This window comes from Dermochelys coriacea, chromosome 14 (assembly GCF_009764565.3).
Source record: "Dermochelys coriacea isolate rDerCor1 chromosome 14, rDerCor1.pri.v4, whole genome shotgun sequence".
Classification (NCBI taxonomy): domain Eukaryota; kingdom Metazoa; phylum Chordata; order Testudines; family Dermochelyidae; genus Dermochelys; species Dermochelys coriacea.
The window spans coordinates 35,568,680-35,592,296 of NC_050081.1; the positions used below are offsets into that span (position 1 = coordinate 35,568,680).

At 47.7% G+C, this 23,617-nt stretch overlaps 4 protein-coding genes across 11 annotated transcripts in view; 2 read left to right on the plus strand and 2 right to left on the minus strand.

The window, feature by feature from the left end:
- LOC119842642 (zinc finger protein 239-like) overlaps positions 1–23,617 on the plus strand; it is a 1,225,455-nt gene that overhangs the window by 872,305 nt on the left and 329,533 nt on the right. The gene's annotated exons all lie outside the window — the stretch shown is intronic.
- LOC119843367 (zinc finger protein 664-like) overlaps positions 1–23,617 on the plus strand; it is a 1,158,238-nt gene that overhangs the window by 723,439 nt on the left and 411,182 nt on the right. The gene's annotated exons all lie outside the window — the stretch shown is intronic.
- The window catches only part of LOC119842634 (zinc finger protein 879-like), a 224,907-nt gene that overhangs the window by 193,505 nt on the left and 7,785 nt on the right, over positions 1–23,617 (minus strand). The window lies entirely within an intron of this gene.
- The window catches only part of LOC119843295 (zinc finger protein 585A-like), a 63,500-nt gene continuing 59,215 nt past the window's right edge, over positions 19,333–23,617 (minus strand). For 3 of the 5 annotated variants that reach the window (XM_043496671.1, XM_043496672.1, XM_043496673.1), the window contains 2 exons: positions 23,417–23,500; positions 19,333–23,080 (listed from right to left, as the gene is read on the minus strand). In XM_043496671.1, coding sequence (XP_043352606.1) covers positions 22,609–23,080; positions 23,417–23,500 — 556 coding nt within the window. In that variant the 3' untranslated portion in view covers positions 19,333–22,608. The remainder of the gene's footprint in view (positions 23,081–23,416; positions 23,501–23,617) is intronic. The other 2 variants (XM_038372486.2, XM_043496674.1) reach the window with 2 other exon arrangements.

Consider the following 23,617-nt stretch of genomic DNA (forward strand, 5'->3'; position numbering starts at 1 on the left):
TCGGAGAGAAGGCTTTGGATTCTTTGACCATGGGATGGTGTTCCATGAAGGAGGAGTGCTGGGCAGAGACGGGCTCCATCTTACGAAGAGAGGGAAGAACATCTTTGCCAGCAGGCTGGCTAACCTAGTGAGGAGGGCTTTAAACTAGGTTCACCGGGGGAAGGAGACCAAAGCCCTGAGGTAAGTGGGAAAGCGGGATACCGGGAGGAAGCACAGGCAGGAAGGTCTGTGAGGGGAGGGCTCCTGCCTCATACTGGGAATGAGGGGCGATCAACAGGTTATCTCAAGTGCTTATATACAAATGCACAAAGCCTTGGAAACAAGCAGGGAGAACTGGAGGTCCTGGTGATGTCAAGGAATTATGACGTGATTGGAATAACAGAGACTTGGTGGGATAACTCACATGACTGGAGTACAGTCATGGATGGTTATAAACTGTTCAGGAAGGACAGGCAGGGCAGAAAAGGTGGGGGAGTAGCACTGTATGTAAGGGAGCAGTATGACTGCTCAGAGCTCCGGTACGAAACTGTGGAAAAACCTGAGTGTCTCTGGATTAAGTTTAGAAGTGTGTGCAACAAGAGTGATGTCATGGTGGGAGTCTGCTATAGACCACCGGACCAGGGGGATGAGGTGGATGAGGCTTTCTTCCGGCAACTCACGGAAGCTACTAGATCGCATGCCCTGATTCTCATGGGTGACTTTAATTTTCCTGATATCTGCTGGGAGAGCAATACAGCGGTGCATAGACAATCCAGGAAGTTTTTGGAAAGCGTAGGGGACAATTTCCTGGTGCAAGTGCTAGGGGAGCCAACTAGGGGGAGAGCTTTTCTTGACCTGCTGCTCACAAACCGGGTAGAATTAGTGGGGGAAGCAAAAGTGGATGGGATCTGGGAGGCAGTGACCATGAGTTGGTTGAGTTCAGGATCCTGACGCAGGGAAGAAAGGTAAGCAGCAGGATACGGACCCTGGACTTCAGGAAAGCAGACTTTGACTCCCTCAGGGAACAGATGGCCAGGATCCCCTGGGGGACTAACATGAAAGGGAAGGGAGTCCAGGAGAGCTGGCTGTATTTCAAGGAATCCCTGTTGAGGTTACAGGGACAAACCATCCCGATGAGTCGAAAGAATAGTAAATATGGCAGGCGACCAGCTTGGCTTAATGGTGAAATCTTAGCGGATCTTAAACATAAAAAGAAGCTTACAAGAAGTGGAAGGTTGGACATATGACCAGGGAAGAGTATAAAAATTGCTCGGGCATGTAGGAAAGATATCAGGAGGGCCAAATCGCACCTGGAGCTGCAGCTAGCAAGAGATGTCAAGAGTAACAAGAAGGGTTTCTTCAGGTATGTTGGCAACAAGAAGAAAGCCAAGGAAAGTGTGGGCCCCTTACTGAATGAGGGAGGCAAGCTAGTGACAGAGGATGTGGAAAAAGCTAATGTACTCAATGCTTTTTTTGCCTCTGTTTTCACTAACAAGGTCAGCTCCCAGACTGCTGTGCTGGGCAACACAAAACGGGGAAGAGATGGCCAGCCCTCTGTAGAGATAGAGGTGGTTAGGGACTATTTAGAAAAGCTGGACGTGCACAAGTCCATGGGGCCGGACGAATTGCATCCGAGAGTGCTGAAGGAATTGGCGGCTGTGATTGCAGAGCCCTTGGCCATTATCTTTGAAAACTCGTGGCGAACGGGGGAAGTCCCGGATGACTGGAAAAAGGCTAATGTAGTGCCCATCTTTAAAAAAGGGAAGAAGGAGGATCCTGGGAACTACAGGCCGGTCAGCCTCACCTCAGTCCCTGGAAAAATCATGGAGCAGGTCCTCAAAGAATCAATCCTGAAGCACTTAGAGGAAGGAAAGTGATCAGGAACAGTCAGCATGGATTCACCAAGGGAAGGTCATGCCTGACTAATCTAATCGCCTTTTATGATGAGATTACTGGTTCTGTGGATGAAGGGAAAGCAGTGGATGTATTGTTTCTTGACTTTAGCAAAGCTTTTGACACGGTCTCCCACAACATTCTTGTCAGCAAGTTAAGGAAGTATGGGCTGGATGAATGCACTATAAGGTGGGTAGAAAGCTGGCTAGATTGTCGGGCTCAACGGGTAGTGATCAATGGCTCCATGTCTAGTTGGCAGCCGGTGTCAAGTGGAGTGCCCCAGGGGTCGGTCCTGGGGCCCGTTTTGTTCAATATCTTCATAAATGATCTGGAGGATGGTGTGGATTGCACTCTCAGCAAATTTGCGGATGATACTAAACTGGGAGGAGTGGTAGATACGCTGGAGGGGAGGGATAGGATACAGAAGGACCTAGACAAATTGGAGGATTGGGCCAAAAGAAATCTAATGAGGTTCAATAAGGATAAATGCAGGGTTCTGCACTTAGGATGGAAGAATCCAATGCACCGCTACAGACTAGGGACCGAATGGCTCGGCAGCAGTTCTGCGGAAAAGGACCTAGGGGTGACAGTGGACGAGAAGCTGGATATGAGTCAGCAGTGTGCCCTTGTTGCCAAGAAGGCCAATGGCATTTTGGGATGTATAAGTAGGGGCATAGCGAGCAGATCGAGGGACGTGATCGTTCCCCTCTATTCGACACTGGTGAGGCCTCATCTGGAGTACTGTGTCCAGTTTTGGGCCCCACACTACAGGAAGGATGTGGATAAATTGGAAAGAGTACAGCGAAGGGCAACAAAAGATTAGGGGTCTAGAGCACATGACTTATGAGGAGAGGCTGAGGGAGCTGGGATTGTTTAGTCTGCAGAAGAGAAGAATGAGGGGGATTTGATAGCTGCTTTCAACTACCTGAAAGGGGGTTTCAAAGAGGATGGCTCTAGACTGTTCTCAATGGTAGCAGATGACAGAACGAGGAGTAATGGTCTCAAGTTGCAATGGGGGAGGTTTAGATTGGATATTAGGAAAAACTTTTTCACTAAGAGGGTGGTGAAACACTGGAATGCGTTACCTAGGGAGGTGGTAGAATCTCCTTCCTTAGAGGTTTTTAAGGTCAGGCTTGACAAGGCCCTGGCTGGGATGATTTAACTGGGACTTGGTCCTGCTTTGAGCAGGGGGTTGGACTAGATGACCTTCTGGGGTCCCTTCCAACCCTGATATTCTATGATTCTATGATTCTATGAAGCGGCCCCGGGCTGTGCCGCTTGCACTACGCCCTGAGCCCCCACTGGCTCCCTGCCCCCCACCCGCCATTTGCTCCTCTTGACCTGCCTGCCGGCTGGCCGAGCACTCCTCTCCACTCCCTGGCCCCACCCCCTGCTCCTCCCTGCCCCCTGGCTAGACCCCAGTGCACCTCCGGCTCTGGGCAGTCTCTGCTTCCCACCACCTGTGGGGTCCCCCCTGTCTCCCCGGAGCTGAGCCCCCTGGGACTGGTGCAGAAGCCTGGCCCGCTTCAGCCAGATGTGGGGGCGGGAGGGGGTGACAGTGCGGAGGTCTTGGCTGGACCTGTCCAGGCAAGTGCATCTTGGAGGAGCCCAATCAGGGCAGATCCTGGCCTGGCTGATCGTGTCACTCCCAAGGGGCCAGAGCGATTCCAGGCCCTGCGACCAGCCCTGGCTGCACTGCCGGCTCAGCCCGGCAGACACAGTCACCTCCCAGCAAGGCCGGCGAGTGCGGCCAGGAGGCAGGGTTTGGGGGAGTGGATCGGTGGGGAGTATGGGGGGATGCTGGGCTGTGAAGGGGTGGGGAGGATCTGTGGGTGTTGGGGCACTAGGGAGTGGGAGTTCTGTAGGGGGTGCTGGGCATAGTGGGTCCGGTTCTCTGACCACAGTGATGGGGGTCAGCCTGGCTTCAAGGCTGCCCAGGTGTATTGGCATCCCCAGCTCCCTTCTACCCTGTACCCAACCTCGGCAACTCAGCAATATGGAAATGCTGCCCACGTCCCCTATCCTTCTTTGGTCCTTTAGATTTCAGGGGCAGCTTTACACAACACTCACTGGCCCCGTCTAGTCAGTCTCTGGTTCTGGTGCAGCGTGTTGACAATACCTCAGTCTCAGCCGCTTGGCTCTGAGGAGCAAACCCAGCAGTTTCCCAGCTCCGTTCCCCCCATCTTGTCCCCCTCCCAACATATCTCACTTCTCTGCAGGGAGCAGGAAGTAACTTCATTCCCCATTTCAGCCTCTGCCCCTCAGAGTCTTGATCTAGTTTGCACCCTCAGAGATTGTGCTGAGAGATCCTGATCACTGTCATTGTTCAAACTCCACCAAAAAAAAAAAAAATCTCATGACAAAGGATTAGATAAAGATGAAAATAAAATCTAAAAAAGAACAATTCTTGTGAAGTCCTCAATAAATCTGGGGTACACCCAGTCAAAGTGATCTGATATCAATATATGTGACCAAACAGACTTCACGAACAGAGAAAAATCCACAGTCCAGGGAGGGCTATAAAACACTTTCACATTCATAAAGTGAAATCTCACAGAATCCTTTAAGACTCAAAAGGAAAACAACAAGGAGTCCGGTGGCACCTTAAAGACTAAGAGATTTATTTGGGAATAAGCTTTCGTGGGTAAAAAACCCACTTCTTCAGATGCATGGAGTGAAAATCTGATGCAGGCATAATATACGACACATGAAGAGAAGGGAGTTACCTCACAAGTGGAGAATCAGTGTTGACAGGGCCAATTCAATCAGGGTGGATGTGGTCCACCCCCAATAATTAATGAGGAGGGGTCAATTCCAGGAGAGGGAAAGTTGCTTTTGTAGTCAGCCAGCCACTCCCAGTCCCTATTCAAACGCTCCCATATGCCATGGGGCGGGTGAGCTGCCTTGTGTCTCTCCCCACCCGCTCCGTTCTCTCCTCCCCCACCAGTCTCCCCATGGCCTCCCCTCCCCCCATCCCTCCTTCCCCTCGCAGTGCACCCGACTCACATCTTCCCTCTATTTCAGCCTCGTTCCCCTCAGCCCCACAATCCTCCCTCCCACCCCGATCCCCCTGCATTGCTCCAACCTCCCTGCCCACCATCCCATCACCCACCTTCTATCCCCTAAAGCTTCCCCGTTCTCCCTGCAATCCCCACCCCCTTCACCACCTCCCGGTTCGCCCTCTCTCCCCGCCTCGTGTGACTGTCCCAGTCCCCGCTCTGCCCCCCACCCCACACAACGGGAGCTGACGGCAGGTCTTCTGGGAGCAGCCTGGTGCCCTCCATTGGCTCCCCACTAACCTCTGCCCCCCTGTACCTCCATCCCCTGGTGAGGGGCAATGCACAGTGCAAGGGTTTGGGAATGCAGCTTGCATTCCCCTCTTATGCCCCAACCCCTGCTCTGTGCATTGCCCTGCACTCCAACCCCTCCTCTGTGCGTTCCCCCTTCATCCCAACACCAGCTCTCCCCTGCTGTGCCCCATACTCCTGCTCCTTCTGTACCCCTAAACCCTGTACCATGCCTGCTCTGTACATGCCCCCTTCACTCCAAGCCCTTCCCTCTTCTGAAATTTCAGAATCATTTAATCAGGTGAACAATAGGCTTTTCAAGTAACCTATTTCCTAAACATCACTGGTAATTAATTAGATGGATTAAAATAAGGTAAATATCCATAAAGCAGTTAATAGACAGTTTACCACAAACTTTACAGAGACATGTAGACAATGACATTATTACACCCAAGTTTTATCTATATGTTAATATTTCCCTTCCATCTCAGATTTAACAAAATACAGCCCTAGACAGGACCCCTTTGGTTACACTGTTAACCTCTAACAAGATGTAAGTAAACATAGACTAGTACAATTACTATCTTCTTCCAGTTCTTTAACCATAAAAGTTTATATTTCAAAGCTTTAGCTTATCTAATGTGGAATAGCCCTAATTTCCATTTATACACATTTCTAACATGCGTCTAAAGGTTGAATCTGGGTCAACTAGCCTGCAAGTTTCTTAACCCTTTCTGGCCATGTTCACAGAAGTTTAGATCCTGTGTGAATTCTCCCATGTTTAGTGAGGTGAGATCTCTGTGTGTAACTTTTCCCACAGTCTAAGCACTTATGGGGTCTCTCTCCAGTGTGGATTCTCTGATGTGCTATAAGATGTGATCTGTGAGAAAAACATTTTCCACATTCCAAACACCTATGGGGTCTCTCTCCTGTGTGGATTGCCTAATGTTTAATTAGGTCTGACCTCCGTACAAAATTTTTCCCACAGTCTAAGCACTTGTAGCATCTAAGCACCTAAGCACTCTCCCCTATGTGGATTGACTGATGTTTAAAAAGATCTGACCTCTGTTTGAAACTTTTCCCACAGTCCACGCATTTGTGAGGTCTCTCTCCTGTGTGGATTCTCTGATGTTTAACAAGGGCTGAGCTCTGTATGAAACTTTTTCCACAGTCTAAGCACTTATAGGGTCTCTCTCCTGTGTGGATTCTCTGATGTTTAACAAGGTCTGACCTCTTTATGAAACTTTTCCAACAGTCAACACACTTGTGAGGTCTCTCGCGTGTGTGGATTCTCTGATGTGTAATTAGTTCTGACTTGCAAATGAAACATTTCCCGCACTTGAGGCACTGAGAGGGTTTCTCTTCTGTGTGGCATCTCCCATGGTTATTTAGGTCTAAGGGGTTACTGAAGCTCTCCCCACAGTCCAAGCATTGAAGGTGTTTTTCTGCAGTATGGATTGTCTGATGTGTTACAAGCTGTGACCTCAGAATTAATCTTTTCCTACACTGCAGGTAGTGCCTGGATGTCTCTTCCTTGGGATTTGTCTGCAGCACTCTGGGATCCTCGTTACCTCTCGCACAGTTAATAGATTCATCCACTTTCTTCCCTGGGTGATTTTCCAGCACCTCCTCTGACCTCTGCCAATTTTCTAAGGCGTCTCCCTGTTCCAAGCACTGGGAAAAATTCCATGCAGCACTTCCCATAAAGGTCTCCTGTGATTCCACTTTACCAGGAACTTCTGTATCATGATTCTCCTCTTCATTCTCACTCACTTTCTCATCACCTGATGGGAGACAGAGACAATGCAGACAGGAGTCATTTGTGCTGGGGAGAAAGAGAAATAGCACCAAGGGAAAACCCAACCCAAACCCAAAGACTGAGCAATTGGATTCTGCCTCCACTTCTCACCCAAACACTCACAGGGAAGGAAACCTGGAAAGGAAACTCCTACAGCTATCAGGGTGGGTGGAAAGGTGTGAGCGATATCTGCTGACTACAGCCCTGCCCTTGGGAAGAGGAGGAAGAACTGAAGGCACTTACTCACACCATATTTTGGGGATTATAAACTTTTTCCTTCATTCCCCAGACGGTTTGTGTCAGCCCTCACCTGTGCGGTCACCTGTCGGGATCTCTCTTTCCTCGCAGGCCTGGAGATCGGGCACCCACGGCTCTTCCCCTCGTTCCAGCTGGGCAATCAGCTCAGGTTTGGGAATGGGAAATCCTGCGCAGGGGTGAAATTAGACCAGATTAGGGTGTTACTGGGTGCTCCATATGCCTTCTGAAAATATGCTTATCAATATGAATATGACATAATTGGAACATGCTTTATGTAAAAGGTCCCATGTAAGGTATCATGGGAAAAGTTCACGAAAGCTTATGCTCTAATAAATTTGTTAGTCTCTAAGGTGCCACAAGTACTCCTTTTCTTTTTGCAAATACAGACTAACACGGCTGCTACTCTGAAACATGGGAAACGTTGTAATCTACTGAATATAGTTTTCCTATCTGTAAATATGTATCATTCTTATATTTAAAGTTAGGAATATAAAGTACAAATCTAAGGTCCTATTGTGATTATGCTAAGTGAGGGTCATGAATGATACCCTGAATCTGTGCTGCAGCAGGTTAGCATGTCTGGTTCAATAAGAGAGAGTACTGGGGGCCCAAGCTGGCAGGGAAAACAGGCTCAGTGGTCATTTCAGCACATCAGGGTACAGTCCCAAGGGGGTCTCTGTGACTGAACCCTTCGCACAGGGTTCATGGAGCATTGGGGGAGTGTCTGTCACAGAGGGTGCTATGTGAATTTAACCTGTCCCTGTGCTGTGCGGGTGGGAATATGGAACCTAAGACAGGAACATGGTCACTGAGCCGCCTTGGGGGAGCAGGCATCTGGGGAGGTGATAAGAATTTTTACACCCTCAATAGGCGTTCCCATGATCAGTGCTCTCTGGGGGACTTGCTGATGCACACCCAGCTCTGGTGTTAAACCTCTGCCTGTTTCTAAACCTGCAGAGCCAGGAGCCCTCCCCAGGGCTGGAACTATTTCCAAGAAGGGAGGTGAACAGGGATTCTGTGTCTGACTGGGAATCAATACAGACAGGTCAATGAATGAATTCTGTCCCTTTGAAACCTGGAGGGATGGGGATGAGCTAGCATGTCCATTAGGTTTTGACACCTGTATCCCATTGGAGAGGGCACAGAGATGCAAGTCTCTCTCACGGCAGCTTTGAATTATGGAACCCGTTCGCCTCTGATCTAACTGACCAGGGAAGAACCTGACCAGAGTCCAACACTCAGACCCACGGCTTCTAATAACCGAGGGGACGGGAATGCCTTACCCAGCGAGGTCACTGTCTCGTAATTGTCCTGCATGACGTCCCTGTAGAGGGCTCTCTGAGCGGGGTTCAGCAGAGTCCCCTGCCCCTGGCTGAAATACACAGCCACCTCCTCGAATGTCACCAGCATCTGAAACGACAAGAGTCCCCCAATCAACACTTGCTGCCCCAGCCACAATCCCACTATTCTCAAGGAAAGGAAAAAAACTCAAAGCTCTGGGAGCAAAATCAGGCCCCTACTGTTCAGAGCAGCCAGGAGGCTTCAGGGGGTGGGGGTAGGTGAGAGCTCCTTGTCCCCCCCAGAACACAGAGCAAGGCAGGGTCTTCTCATTTCCCACATGCCTGCCAGCCACAGGCTGAGACGTGAAGCAAAGCTCTGAGCCAGGGACAGGGACAGGGACAGGAATCCTGACAGCTTCCCTTTGTATTTCACAGCAGCCTCTGGCCAGTGGGTTCAGGTTCCAGTCCTGTGCAGGGGGCTTGTGTCCTGTTTTTGAAATGGAGGAATTTCCCTCTCTCCGTCCCCCGCCCTCAATGGTCCTATTCAGAAAATCAGCAGGTTTCTTACACCCTGTCTCCTCCCTGCCTCTCCCTCCCCCCGCCCAGCAGCTCCCTGAAAATCCCCTACCTGAGCTGGCTCCATCACAGCCATTTCCCTTCCCTGTCTCCCAGAAAAAAGGATGATCTGGAGCGAAACATGGATGTGATTCCTCAGCCTGTCGGGGCGAGAGGGGCGATGGGGGAGGTTACAGAAGGGGCTGGAGTCCATGTTGCACCCCGATTCCCCCCAGGCTCTTTAGACCCTTCCAGTAACAGCATCTCTGAGCCAAATACTAGAAAAAGAGCAGAATCAAAGGGGCCACTTTGGGGCATTGCCCCCCATTGCAGTGTAAACCCGTCCCCCTTAGCAATAGCCTGAGCCCTCCAGTGGCAACACCTGAAGAATGAGCTGCCCTGGACTCCCCTGGCAGCCCCCAGGGACAGGCAGATAGAGGCTGATCCCATTGGCCCATCCGCACTCCCTCCCTGCCAGAGCCAGCAATGACTCTGGTCTGACTCTAGTGTGACTGAGATCTGAATCCTGAATGGAAACCAGAGCAAGACCCAGGGCAACTCCTTAACATTCAGGAATCAGATCCCCAAAGATCATGAGTGTCTCTCTTTTTTTAATAAATCCAGTGGTAGCTGGGAGCAGTGTGTGTGCGGGAGGAGAGGGGGTTGCCTGTGGATATTTGCCTTGTAAGTAGGCACTGCCAGGGAAATGGACCTTGGATAGACAGCATTGTCTGTTACCCTGTCGTACTTGGGGATGGTCATGTCTGTGTGTCTGTGACTGTGATGCTCACAAAGGTGTGAGGCACTATATGGCAGGTGTAACAAACAGATATTAAGCTCACTTCACTCATGTGATGCGTTTTGAGGCCAGGCTATGAAATCGTCAGCACTGCTGTCAAATTACAACAATTACAATAGAAACAGGAACTGTTACGGTGTCACCATGAGATGTGATTGCTGAAACTACTTGCAACTATTAATATTTCCCATGATTATTTGCCATTAAAAATATGAATTCCATGGCACAATGACATCCCTCCACAGAATGCTAATGAAGTTGAAGATGAAGAGCTCAGAGTAATAAAAATAATTTTTATAAGGAAGTAATGTAAAGAAGTGAAACTGCCCAGACCGGATTCCAAGAGGAGTGAAACTCAGGGGAGCAGGGACAGTGACTAGGACATACACATGAAGCGCTGGGCAGCTTTAGGCAGACACAGAAACTGAGAACCGGACTCTTTTAAACACTCAAAGCAGGTATCAGAGTAGCAGCCGTGTTAGTCTGTATTCGCAAAAAGAAAAGGAGTACCCGTGGCACCTTAGAGACTAACAAATTTATTAGAGCATAAGCTTTCGTGAGCTACAGCTCACTTCATCGGATGCATTTGGTGGAAAAAGCAGAGGAGATTTATACACACACACACACACACACACAGAACATGAAACAATGGGTTTATCATACACACTAAGGAGAGTGATCACTTAAGATAAGCCATCACCAGCAGCAGGGGGGGAGGGAAGCTTGTCATGGTGACAAGCAAGGTAGGCTAATTCCAGGAGTTAACAAGAATATCAGAGGAACAGTGGGGGGTGGGGGGGAGGGAAATACCATGGGGAAATAGTTTTACTTTGTGTAATGACTCAATCGTTCCCAGTCTCTATTCAAGCCTAAGTTAATTGTATCCAGTTTGCAAATTAATTCCAATTCAGCAGTCTCTCGTTGGAGTCTGTTTTTGAAGCTTTTTTGTTGAAGTATAGCCACTCTTAGGTCTGTAATCGAGTGACCAGAGAGATTGAAGTGTTCTCCAACTGGTTTTTGAATGTTATAATTCTTGACGTCTGATTTGTGTCCATTCATTCTATTACGTAGAGACTGTCCAGTTTGGCCAATGTACATGGCAGAGGGGCATTGCTGGCACATGATGGCATATATCACATTGGTAGATGCGCAGGTGAACGAGCCTCTGATAGTGTGGCTGATGTGATTAGGCCCTATAATGGTATCCCCTGAATAGATATGTGGACAGAGTTGGCAACGGGCTTTGTTGCAAGGATAGGTTCCTGGGTTAGTGGTTCTGTTGTGTGGTGTGTGGTTGCTGGTGAGTGTTTGCTTCAGATTGGGGGGCTGTCTGTAAGCAAGGACTGGTCTGTCTCCCAAGATCTGTGAGAGTGATGGGTCGTCCTTCAGGATAGGTTGTAGATCCTTGATGATGCGTTGGAGGGGTTTTAGTTGGGGGCTGAAGGTGATGGCTAGTGGCGTTCTGTTGTTTTCTTTGTTGGGCCTGTCCTGTAGTAGGTGACTTCTGGGTACTCTTCTGGCTCTGTCAATCTGTTTCTTCACTTCAGCAGGTGGGTATTGTAGTTGTAGGAATGCATGATAGAGATCTTGTAGGTGTTTGTCTCTGTCTGAGGGGTTGGAGCAAATGCGGTTATATCGTAGCGCTTGGCTGTAGACAATGGATCGAGTGGTATGATCTGGATGAAAGCTAGAAGCATGTAGGTAGGAATAGCGGTCAGTAGGTTTCCGATATAGGGTGGTTTATGTGACCATCGCTTATTAGCACCGTAGTGTCCAGGAAGTGGATCTCTTGTGTGGACTGGTCCAGGCTGAGGTTGATGGTGGGATGGAAATTGTTGAAATCATGGTGGAATTCCTCAAGAGCTTCTTTTCCATGGGTCCAGATGATGAAGATGTCATCAATGTAGCGTAAATAGAGTAGGGGCATTAGGGGACGAGAGCTGCAGGTATGACAATGATATTTGTGGTGTGCGGTGGGTGTCTCTAAATTTTCAACGGATCAAGTCTCCTTTAGCAGCTCAGTAACATCTTATACAGGGGGGAGAGCAGCCCTGCCCAGGCTCTGCGATGCACTGGGCATTTAAGGACACTGCTCTGGGAAATGGGAGCTAATATCCTGGGAAGGGGGGCAGGAAAACGCCCTTCTAAGCCCCCCACCTCTTTTTTTTTTTAATCACTGCAGCTGGCTCAGCCCATCTGGGGCAACTTTTATCCCCTCTGTCGCTCACTATTTCCGGGTTTTCCTCTCCGCCCGGCCTGGCAGGGCCTGTGCCCCGGCTCTCACCCTCCTCTGCCCCCCGCACACCCCGGGTGCTGGCGGCAGCTTTCCTGGGCCCGGGGCAGGGAATCGCAGCCAGGTCCGCGGGGAGCAGCCTGGGGCCAAACCCTCCCCCTGCAGCCCGGGGGTGACGGGGGGCGGGTCTCTCTCACCTTCCCTCCGAGCGGGGCCCCCTGGGGCAGGGGCCGGGCCGGGAAGGGGGCCCTGGCCGGGCTGGGGGCTCTGCCCTGGGGGAGGCTCCCGGGGAGCCGCGGGAAGGGCCCGGCTGGAGATTCCCCTCTCCCGGCTGCAGCCAGGGCTCCGGGCTCCCAGCACCAGCCGCCGGGGCTCGGGGATCTCGCCGGGAGCCAGAGTCGTCGCAGCGGCTGCGAGTCACTTGCTGCGGCCGGGCCTGAGCCCCGCGATCGCTCCCCCCAGAGCCGCCCCCCAGCTGCTCCCAGGTCCTAGCGATCAACCCATGGCCTTGCACACCGGAAAATGACACCCTGGCAAACTTGCATTTGGTGCCCTCCATTGGCTCCCCACTAATCCCTGCCCCCTCCTGTACCCCTAACCCCTGGTGAAGGGCAATGGCCCATGTCCCCTTCACCCCAACCCCTGCTTCTCCTGCACCTGTCCCCTCCTGTACCCCTAGATCCTGTACCCTGCCCTCTTCACCCCAACCCCTTGCTCTGTGCATGCCCCTTTCACCTCAAGCCCTCCCCTCTCCTGTACTATTAACCCCTGCGCTTTTCCCCCTCCACCCCAACGCCTGTACCCCTCCTGCCCCCCTAACCCCTGCACTGTGCGTGCCCCTCACCCCAGAGCCTGCATTCCCCTCCTGCACCCACGTGGGGAAAGTGACCTGGATGCGTAAGGCAGCTGGCATCGCTGCTCGCTGACCCGCTGGACTGCAGCTTCTCCACCCTGCGAGGCGGGGAGTCAGGAGCCCCGCCATGGCTCCCTGCCTCCAGGTCACTTTCCCCAGAGGGCAGGAGAGCAATAGCTGCTGTTGCCTCATAGTACAGCCCAGGTGGGAAGTAACCTGGATGCAGGGTGCCCCGGTGATGTTTGGGGGAGCGTGTGTGTGCCTGAGTGAGTGTAGGAGTGCACTGTCTCTTTAAGAAACCAGTCAGAGTTAGGAACCTGAAGGCCTCTTCAGACACAAGCAGCTGCCAGCAGCACCAGACCTAGGGAGGCTGCAGCACCCACAGATCCCCCCTGTGCCGTCACCCCAGCTCATTGGAGACCAGTACCCAGGTGGGGGGTGATACACTGACTTCATACGCACAGCAGATAGGAGGAGCTCGCAGTCCAGAGTGGCCAGGGGCTCCAGGGAGAAAGGGGGTGGGGGAGCAGGAACAGGGGAGGGGCGGAGTGGGGTTCCCCTGCTTCCAGATGAATCACCTGGCTCAACTCCTCCTCCAACCGCCCCCTGCAACTGAGGTCTCTCCCCCGTCTCCAGACACTGCTGCTTACCTACCTGCCCCCGACCTCAGCACAGCTGGCTCTCAGCAGGACAGGTGGGAATCAGGCAAACCCAGCGCAGGGTGTCCTCTTCAGGGGCGGCCCTAGACAAGTTGCCAGCAACTGGTGCCCTAGGCGAACCATGCAATTGGCTTTTGGTAAACTGAGAAACATTTTGCCCCTTTTTTCCTTTTAATGTTTTTAAGCATTGTTGGGTTTTTTTAAACTATTCGGTTTGTCCACCTGTCCAACCAATGTTTCTGAGATTAGATAAAATAGAGACACGAAATTTTCAGAATAGATTTGTACACGAGAGATAGATGACATTTCAGTCCAATTTCAAATAAAAATGCATTAAAATGTTAATTATAATTTTATTATTATAATTCAAAATCATCTATTATGCTATCCTGCTTTAACTGCCATTACCACCACATCCAATATGGAAAGAAATAAGAAAACTCTTCAATGAACTTTAACCTGTATTTACAAAACACTTTGAATAAAAAACACTCTGTGCTCTTAAAACATGACTTTTCTTGCTTTAAGTTTTGACAATTCAGTCACTAGTTCTTTTAGGTCCAGTTTTCCAGCTATTTCATGCTCTATTGACATTGTGGCAAGTCCAACAAGTCTTTCTTGCACCATTGTTGAACACAGATATGTTTTTATCAATTTTAATTTTGAGAAGCTACATTCCCCACTAGCTACGGAAACTGGCAAAGTTAAAAGAATGCGTAGAGCTATAAAAATGTTTGGAAAACTGTCTGAGAGTTTATTTTTACAGTCAAACTTCAGTACTTCTTCAGGACTGGAATGTTTCTTAAGTCATCTTGAAAAAGTCTGAAGCTCACTACACAAATCTGTAGCATCAATGTCTTTTGAATTTTCCTGAGTCAATGCCAACTCCAGTTTTATACAAAATTCTCTTATCTGGTTTGCTGTTTTCTTTTGCAAGCTGAGGATATCATAGAAAGCCAAATACAGTCTCTAGCTGCTGCATCAGTTGAAATCTTTCGTCAACCAAGTGAATAGTAATATCAAGGACTGTGAAGTAGAAATTCACTTTGAACCTTTGTTTTGGATTCTGAATGAGTGTGTCCCATCCTTCATACATAAACTGCTGTTTCTTTTGCTGAATGCAAACTGGCTCTGGTTCAGATTATGTCGGAAAGTCTATTTCTTCAGCAAACTCGAGAGAATCTACCAGTGTTCTTTCCAACCCTTCATCACTTCTGAATTCCTCCAGAATATTTTTAGTTTGCTGCACTTTTTGAATAGTAGAACATATGTTCAAGTTCTTTTCTAGAAGCTGCTTACTAGTGAGGTTAATCTTGAGAAGGATATTATACCACAAAATGAGTAAAGTCACAAATACGAACTTGGAAAGGCCATTTGCAAGAGTTTCTGCATCTGAATGTGCCATATTGCCAGATGATCCAGTAAAGATAGTGTCATCAGAAATTTCAATTAGGGCATCATAAATGTTTCCAAGTTCATAGCGTAGAGGCTTCAAAGCATCAATGAGACTCTCCCATCTTGTCTGACTAAGTGGTTTCACAGTTAGAGAATTCATATGGTGAGTCAGAATCTCCCAATGGCATGTTGAGCCTGAGAAAAACACATAAACAGGTTGCACCAGGTCAAAGAAACTCCTTGCCTCCAAATAGCATCTAGCAGCTTCATTAACAACTAATTCAGAGAATTCACACTGCAAGGAACAAAAAAGGCCCTAGGACTGATTTCCATCATTCTCCTTTGCACACCATTGTGTTTACTCTTCACATTACTCCCATTATCATAGCCTTGGCCACGTAAGTTTTCAACAGATAATGACATTGTTTCAAGCTCTTGTAGAATTGTTTCAATCATAAATGCTCCAGTCGTCTCCTTCAATGGTCTGAAACCCCAAAAAAGTTCCTTTATGAGCATTTCAACATTATCTTCATCTGCAGACTTTTCCATGTCCACAAAATGAATGATCATCATAATTTGTTCAACATAACTCATATCTGGTGTACAGTCCAGTATTATTGCAAATTATTTTTCAGAAGGGCAGCTTCTACAATTTTCTTTTTAATGGCATTGGTAGGATTTGAATCAGTTCATTCTGCATATTTTTTCCTAAGTAATGAACCCATGTTTCATAATCAGTTATTTTACGTAGATGCTCCTTCATGACTGGATCAAACAAAGCTAGGTATTCAACTAATTTTTTAAAGTTTCCATTACCTGGAGTGTATAATTTTTCATTTCTACCGTGGCCGCAGAATGCTAAATTTTGCCCACCAAGAACTCTCTCTAAAGCAATCAGACGCTCTAATATTTGTTGCCAATATTCTTCTTTTTCCTTGATCACACATAAATTTTCTTCATCGATAGTTTTTCCTTTTTTCAATCGCAATTCAAGTTCTTTCCAATTTTGAAATGAATTATAATTCATATTCCCTCCATACATGCACAGGAATTGAAATAATGACATCTTCCTTATTTTATTTCTATTTTTTTTCAAACCTCTGGACTATGCACTTATACGAAGGGAAGCGTTCTAACTGGGGAACGGAGGACCTTCCAAAGATTTGGAAGCAACCAGAGACTTGACTTAAGCTAGTGGTTTATTCCTTCACTGCTACAAACCTGAACCAAGAACTTTGCAATTATTGTATGTATTTGATGATTTTAACCAATTTTAACTCTCACCTTTCTTTCTTTTCTTTCTTTGGCTGTCCCTACCAAGATATGGGGCCTGGGACAACCCTCCCATCACCTCCATCCCAGGTCCCACCCCTACCCCACCTCTTCCTGCCCCTGCTCTGCCCTCTCCCCTGAGCGACGTGGCTGGGAGCCGGGAGAGTGGAGCAGGCTGGGGTCAGTTTTTTCCATTTCCCACCACCGCCAGTGAGTGTGAGAGAGTCCAACCTCTGCTGCCAGCACCAGGCCCCCCCGCTAATCCCCCAGCCTGCTCTGTGCTCTTCCTTTCTATAAATAAACCTTTAGATTTTATATACGAAAGGATTGGCAATGGTGTGATTTTGGGGTAAGATCTGAGTGTGTGGCTGGTTCTTTGGGATCAGAAGAACCTGTTATTTGAGGTTTCAGAGTAGCTGCCATGTTAGTCTGTATTCAAAAAAAGAAAATGAGTACTTGTGGCACCTTAGAGATTAACACATTTATTTGAACATAAGCTTTCGTGAGCTACAGCTCACTTCATTGGATGCATTCAGTGGAAAATACAGTGGGGAGATTTATATACACAGATACACAGAGAACAGGAAACAATGGGTGTTACCATATACACTGTAAGGAAAGTGATCACTTAAGATGAGCTATTACCAGCAGGAGAGCGGGGAGGGGGGGAAGAAAACCTTTTGTAGTGATAATCAAGGTGGGCCATTTCCAGCAGTTGACAAGAACGTCTGAGGAACAGTTGGGGGGGGGGGGTGATAAAATGGGGAAATAGTTTTACTTTGTGTAATGACCCATCCACTCCCAGTCTCTATTCAAGCCTTAGTTAATTGTATCCAGTTTGCAAATTAATTCCAATTCAGCAGTCTCTCCTTGGAGTCTGTTTTTGAAGTTTTTTTGTTGAAGAATAGCCACTCTTAGGTCTGTAATTGAGTGACCAGAGAGACTGAAGTGTTCTCCGACTGGTTTTTGAATGTTATAATTCTTGACGTCTGATTTGTGTTCATTTATTCTTTTATGTAGAGACTGTCCAGTTTGACCAACGTACATGTTTTACCAAAGGTTTTCTCCCCCCCCCCCCGCTCTCCTGCTGGTAATAGCTCATCTTAAGTGATCACTCTCCTTACAGTATGTGGTAACACCCCATTGTTTCATGTTCTCTGTGTATCTGTGTATATAAATCTCCCCACTGTATTTTCCACTGAATGCATCCGATGAAGTGAGCTGTAGCTCACGAAAGCTTATGCTCAAATAAATTTGTTAGTTTCTAAGGTGCCACAAGTACTCCTTTTCTTTTTGTTATTTGAGGAGACAGGTTTTAAAGAACCACTCATCTTTCAATCCAATGTTTTTTTTGGGGGGGGGTGATACAAAGACTGGAATGCCTCAGCAAGTTGCTTTCATCACTTCTTGTCAGCCAATGTGGTGTGAGAGAAGTTTACTGTTGTGGTGGTTTGGTATATCTTTTGGAAGAAAAACCACCAACATTTTGGGGTGTATTTATCCTGCAGTGTGACCTGAATTTGATATTCTCAGCTGTGAGCCACAAAGACACGGTTACAGGTGGGCAGCTTTTCTCAGCATTACGGGTGCATCCTGCATACAAACTTCTGCTACCAGGGCTCAGTCTCACTTGCAGCCTCCCTGCAGGAGAAACCCGGGCATGGTCCGCTGGCTGATCAGCCCCTGTGAGACTTGAAAAACATCTTTCTGTGTTGGGCTGCTTAACGCTTTGCTTTGAGCTGCCTCTCCAGTCACAAGCAAGCTGAACTGTTGCAAAACGTGGTGCTGTCTCCACTGGCTAAGGCAGACTTGTAGGAGCCAGAAGGCAACAGGACAGAGACAAACAAGGTGAGGAAGGAGAATGATGCCTGAGGGGAAGGGTGATTGCAGAGCCCCAATCTCCTATCCCAGGGGGTGTTTAGGATTTAGCCAAAGCCAGTGCAATTGAGGATGTTGGCTGGTTCCCTCTCTCCGACTAGCCCTGTTCTCATGCTGAAAGATGAGCTGAATGACGAAAGATTAGTGGGGCCATGCTGGGTCCCAGGAGACAGTGGGTGAGACATACCCCAGGGTACAGAGCGGACTGTTGAACGGCTTAATTCTCCATCCCAGGACATGTTTTACACTGCTTCGCTGTGTGGACAACAGACCCCTCCACGCTCTGCTCATACCCAGCCAGCCACCAGATTCAAAGTCACTCCCAGCTATGCAGCATTGAGTGCAGCTTGCCAGCCAGTGATGAATTAAAAGTCCATAGCAACACCAGCCAGTTCTCTACTTCCAGCATTGCACTCCAGCTGTGCATCTTCTACTCTCCAGTCCGTACACTGTTACCTGATGTGCCAGTTACTTTGGGGTATGCTCATTTATTAGCGTTACTCTTCTGGGGCGGGGGGGTTCTGTAATTCTATCAATGTACTGCTTGTGTCACTTGTGTTTTTATATGGAGCTCTACTTCTCCCTTCTGCAAGTCCTCTCCCAATGGAACTATCCTTCAGGACCTAGGTTCCCAAGGGCTGGGCTCCTCCAGCCCCAGAACAGGATGAACTCTCTCTCTCTCTCTCTCTCTCTCTCGCTCTCTCTCACACACACACACACACACACACACACACACACACACACAGAGCAAGTCTGAGTGAACTGGATCAAGCAGCACTTTCAAGCTGTCACCCTTATATGCCCTGGGCTCAATAGGCTGGGCCAAGCACCACTTCCAAGCTGCCACCCTCGTATGTCACAGGTTCAGCACATCCCTATCCCCACTTTCACGTCACAATTGTACGGGTAGTAACCCACTTGATGAGCAAACCCCACAGTATTTTTGCAAAAAGAAAAGGAGTACTTGTGGCACCTTAGAGACTAATTTGTTAGTCTCTAAGGTGCCACAAGTACTCCTTTTCTTTTTGCGAATACAGACTAACACGGCTGATACTCTGAAACAGTATTTTTGGGCGCTCCAGGGATCTTTAGCTTAGGTAAGAGGAGCGTTGCTGCAGGGTAAATGGGGAAGCTAAAACACAAAGGAGTAAAGTTCAAGAGAGAGAGAGAGGAGAGAGAGAGAGGCAACCAACTTAACCATAAAAGTTATTTATTGAATAATAGTGATAACTACACAAGGAGAGCCTAAACAAACATGACAGTTACATTATTAAAGGCTACAAAAGTTATATACAGAAAACTATACCTGGCTGAAGTAAAAAAGAAAATGGAGAGAGAGAGAGAGAGAGAGAGAGAGAATCTCACCATTTCCATGAAACTTGAACTGGTCGCGGTTCCCAGGTGAGGGTGGTAGCACAGGGTCCTGAGTGCTGGAAACAGGCAGAGGCCCCAGCACGATCAGTCAGGAAAAGATGGCGTCCCAGTGGAACTGTTGCAGAGATTGGATCCATGCATCAGAACACTTACTGGAATGTGAGTAGGAGTTTTTGTAGGAAAAATACAATGGTTCAAGGGAAAACACTAGATTTGTTTATGGGTAAACTGATGACTCAAGCATTTTCTTTAGGCTAGACAATAAGAGCTGATCCCTCTTGGCTATGGGTGGTGTTTTTTCCAAGGAGCTCACATTGCAATTAGGCTGCTTCAGTATTTTGGATATCAGTCAAGGATTTATTACTAGAATTGGTCCGATAACTACTGAGCTGGGTGCGTGCAGGTGTAGGATCATTAATATATGGAGCAGAGATCCCCCATGATGCAGTGCTTCCCTGCTTTTCTGGTCCCAGAGTTCAGTGCGGTTCTTGCGTTGGAATCTCTGGTCTCCATTCTGTATGCTATGCCTCCCTGTCCCTCCTTTCATGCAGATGAGGCTAGGGAAGTTGCCTTAATCTTGTCAGGAGGGGTCGATGTGTGTCCCCCCACCCTTCACTGCCCTCTGCAAATCTTTTCTCTGATTGGTTTTGGTTGAAGCAGAGGCTGGTGTGGGGGGGTATCCTTTCATGAGTCAGGCAGGTTGGATACTGCGCCGTGATTCCCAAAGAACACAAAGCTGACTGGTATCAATTGTGGGATACAAGCTCATTAGTTCCTTATCCCAACAAAGGATGGTGATTAGGAAACAGTCTGGTTATCTCAAGTGAAATCCCCCGAACACTTAAATGAAAACACACCGGTTAGGATAAAAACAAGTCTATTAACTAGAGCCAGGTAGGTTTTAAGGGATCACAAGTGAGAAAGGAGGAAAAGATCAGAATTGGTTACAACAAAAATAAAAGGTAAACATACATTTTAAATCCCAAACTTTACCACGCTAAGGAAGATTGGAAGGAAACAGCTTTTCTCACCCCACCCAATGTTGCAGGCAGTTCACAGTTCTTAGGACCCAGGCTGGATTTCCTTTCCTCCTTGGTCCATCCTTCCCAGTCCAAGGCCCCTGTTGCCTTTCAAGCCATCTTGTTACCTTCTGTAAAGATGGGAGAGGAGAGGTAAAAATGGAGGCAATTCTCCCTTGTACTTTGATTCTTCTCTTTGAGGTTCACCCCACAGCTGGGGGGCAGGTGACAACCAGTCTGTGGCCTAAGTGAGCGTCCAGCCATTCTTCCGGTGAATTGTAACTCTCTTGTTCACAGCTCCACAGCTGGTGAATGGCCGGCTAAGCAATAAATGGCCACTTGGCACCTAGCTGGTGTGCCAGTACCATTGTCTCTGAGCAGCTAGTCTGTGGATGTTTTCCAGCTTTGCAAACATAGAGAAAACTCTCATAGTGACCAACAGTCTGTGCTGTGGCATTTGTGAGCTTTCAGCCATCCTTCGGGTGAATTAAAATTTCTAGTTCCCAATCCCCCACTCCTGCTGCTGAATGGCCAGCTAAGCAATTAATGGCCACTTAGCAACTGGCTCTGAGGACTAGTCTGTGGGCATTTTCCAGATTTCCAGCATGGTTCAGTAACAAACCCATAACAAAATCTCATACCTCCAAACACAATGTGGATGCACACGATTTAACAGGACAAAAATATGCAGGAGACCATCACTTTCCATAGGACACCTCACAGGGCTTGTACTTTGTACAAGATTTATCATCATTTTGTAATAGTGGTGACCATAATAGCGTAGACCAGTGGGTCTCAAATTTCTTTCATCAGGTCCCCCTTATTTGTGTCTGTCGTCATTTAAACCCCCCCAATCTCACAAGTAGATATACGGTCTTCCAGCTCTGAACAAGCCCCTCTCAGTGGCTTTGTCTGAATGCTGAGGGGGCAGGGAGAAGGGGCAGACGGGGAGAGTGAGGAGAGGCAGCACCTCTCTACCCCGGTGCTCTCCCTCGCCTCTTATCCCATGATCCCCAATAGCCCCAGCTCCCCAATTCCGAGGGACTCTCACACCTTTGTGGATTCTCTCATGCTTAATGAGGTGCAGTAGCTGAATGAAACTTTACCCACAGGCAAGGCATTTATGAAGTTGAGACCAGGGTCCAGGGGGGTGCGGAGAGGGCACACAGAGATTGCTCAATTAGGGCAAATTGCAAAGAATGGGGCTGACAATCCTCAAAACTGGTGGCTATTCCAATACTTAGATTCACCAAACCAGCAACAAAGGAGCTTCTACAAAACCTTACTGCTACACAGAGGCCAAAGAACAGCTCCCTTAAAGCAACCCAGCCTTGGGATGGCTCCCTAAACATGATGGGGACTGCTGAAAATCTTCTTCGTCATATAAAACGTTCTACCAATCGCAAAGGATCAGACACATCACCCAGCAACTTAATGATTTCTTCAGTTCTGACCTAAATAACAGGAAGTGGCTGTCAGCATGTAACTAAACTAAGATTTCTTACAACAAGAAAAGAGAGAGTGCATGGGCAAAGATCATGCAGAGATGAATAGCGTCCTTAGGTCAGTTTCACTGTTGAGATGGTGCATTAGAATTGCAAAGAGTCTGTTTCAAAAACCTTTCATCAGGTTTTCATCAATAGGCTTTTCAAGTAACCTTCTATTTCCTAAACATAAGGTAATTAATTACATGGATTAAAATAAGGTAAATATCCATAAAGCAGTTAATAGACAGTTTTCCAGAAACTTTACAGAGACATGTAGACAATGACATTATTACACCCAAGTTTTATCTATTTGTTAATATTTCCTTTCCATCTCAGATTGAACAAAATACAGCCCTAGACAGGAGCCCTTTGGTTACACTGTTAACCTCTAACAAAATGTAAGTAAACATAACTAGTACAATTATTATCTTCTTCCAGTTCTTTAACCATAAAAGTTTACATTTCAAAGCTCTACCTTATCTAATGGGGAATGGCCCTAATTACTATTTACAAAGATTTCTAACATGTGTCTAAAGGTTGAATCTGGGTCAATTAGCCTGCAAGTAGCTTAACCCTTTCTGGTCATGTGTCACAGAAGTTTAGATCCTGTGTGGATTCTCTCATGTTTAGTGAGGTGAGATCTCTGTGTGTAACTTTTCCCACAGTCCAAGCACTTATGGGGTCTCTCTCCAGTGTGGATTCTCTGATGTGAAACAAGGGCTGATCTGTTTGTGAAACTTTTCCCACAGTCCAAGCACTTATGGGGCCTCTCTCCTGTGTGGATCCTATGATGTGCTAGAAGATGTGATCTGTGTGTGAAACATTTTCCACATTCCAAACACTTGTGAGGCTTCTCTCCTGTGTGGATTGCCTGATGTTTAATTAGGTCTGACCTCCGTATGAAATTTTTCCCACAGTCTAAGCACTTGTAGGGTCTCTCTCCTGTGTGGATTGCCTGATGTTTAATAAGGTCTGACCTCCGTACAAAATTTTTCCCACAGTCTAAGCACTTGTAGGGTCTCTCTCCTGTGTGGATTACCTGATGTTTAACAAGCTCTGACCTCCGTCTGAAACTTTTTCCACAGTCTAAGCAGTTATGGGGGCTTTCTCCTGTGTGGATTCTCTGATGTAAAACAAGGGATGATGTGATTCTGAAACTTTCCCCACACTCCAAACACTTATGGGGTCTCTCTCCTGTGTGGATTTTCTGATGTTTTACAAGGCCTGACCTCTGTGTGAAACTTTTTCCACAGTCCATGCACTTGTGAGGTCTCTCTCCTGTGTGGATTCTCTGATGTTTAGCAAGGTCTGACCTCTGTGTGAAACTTTTTCCACAGTCCATGCACTTGTGAGGTCTCTCTCCTGTGTGAATTCTCTGATGTTTAACAAGGTCTGACCTCCATATAAAACTTTTTCCACAGTCTAAGCACTTATGGGGGCTTTCTCCTGTGTGGATTTTCTGATGTAAAACAAGGGCTGATGTGATTCTGAATGTTTTCCCACAATCCAAGCACTTATGGGGTCTCCCTCCCATGTGAATTCTCTGATGTTTAACAAGGGCTGACCTCTGTATGAAACTTTTTCCACAGTCAATACAC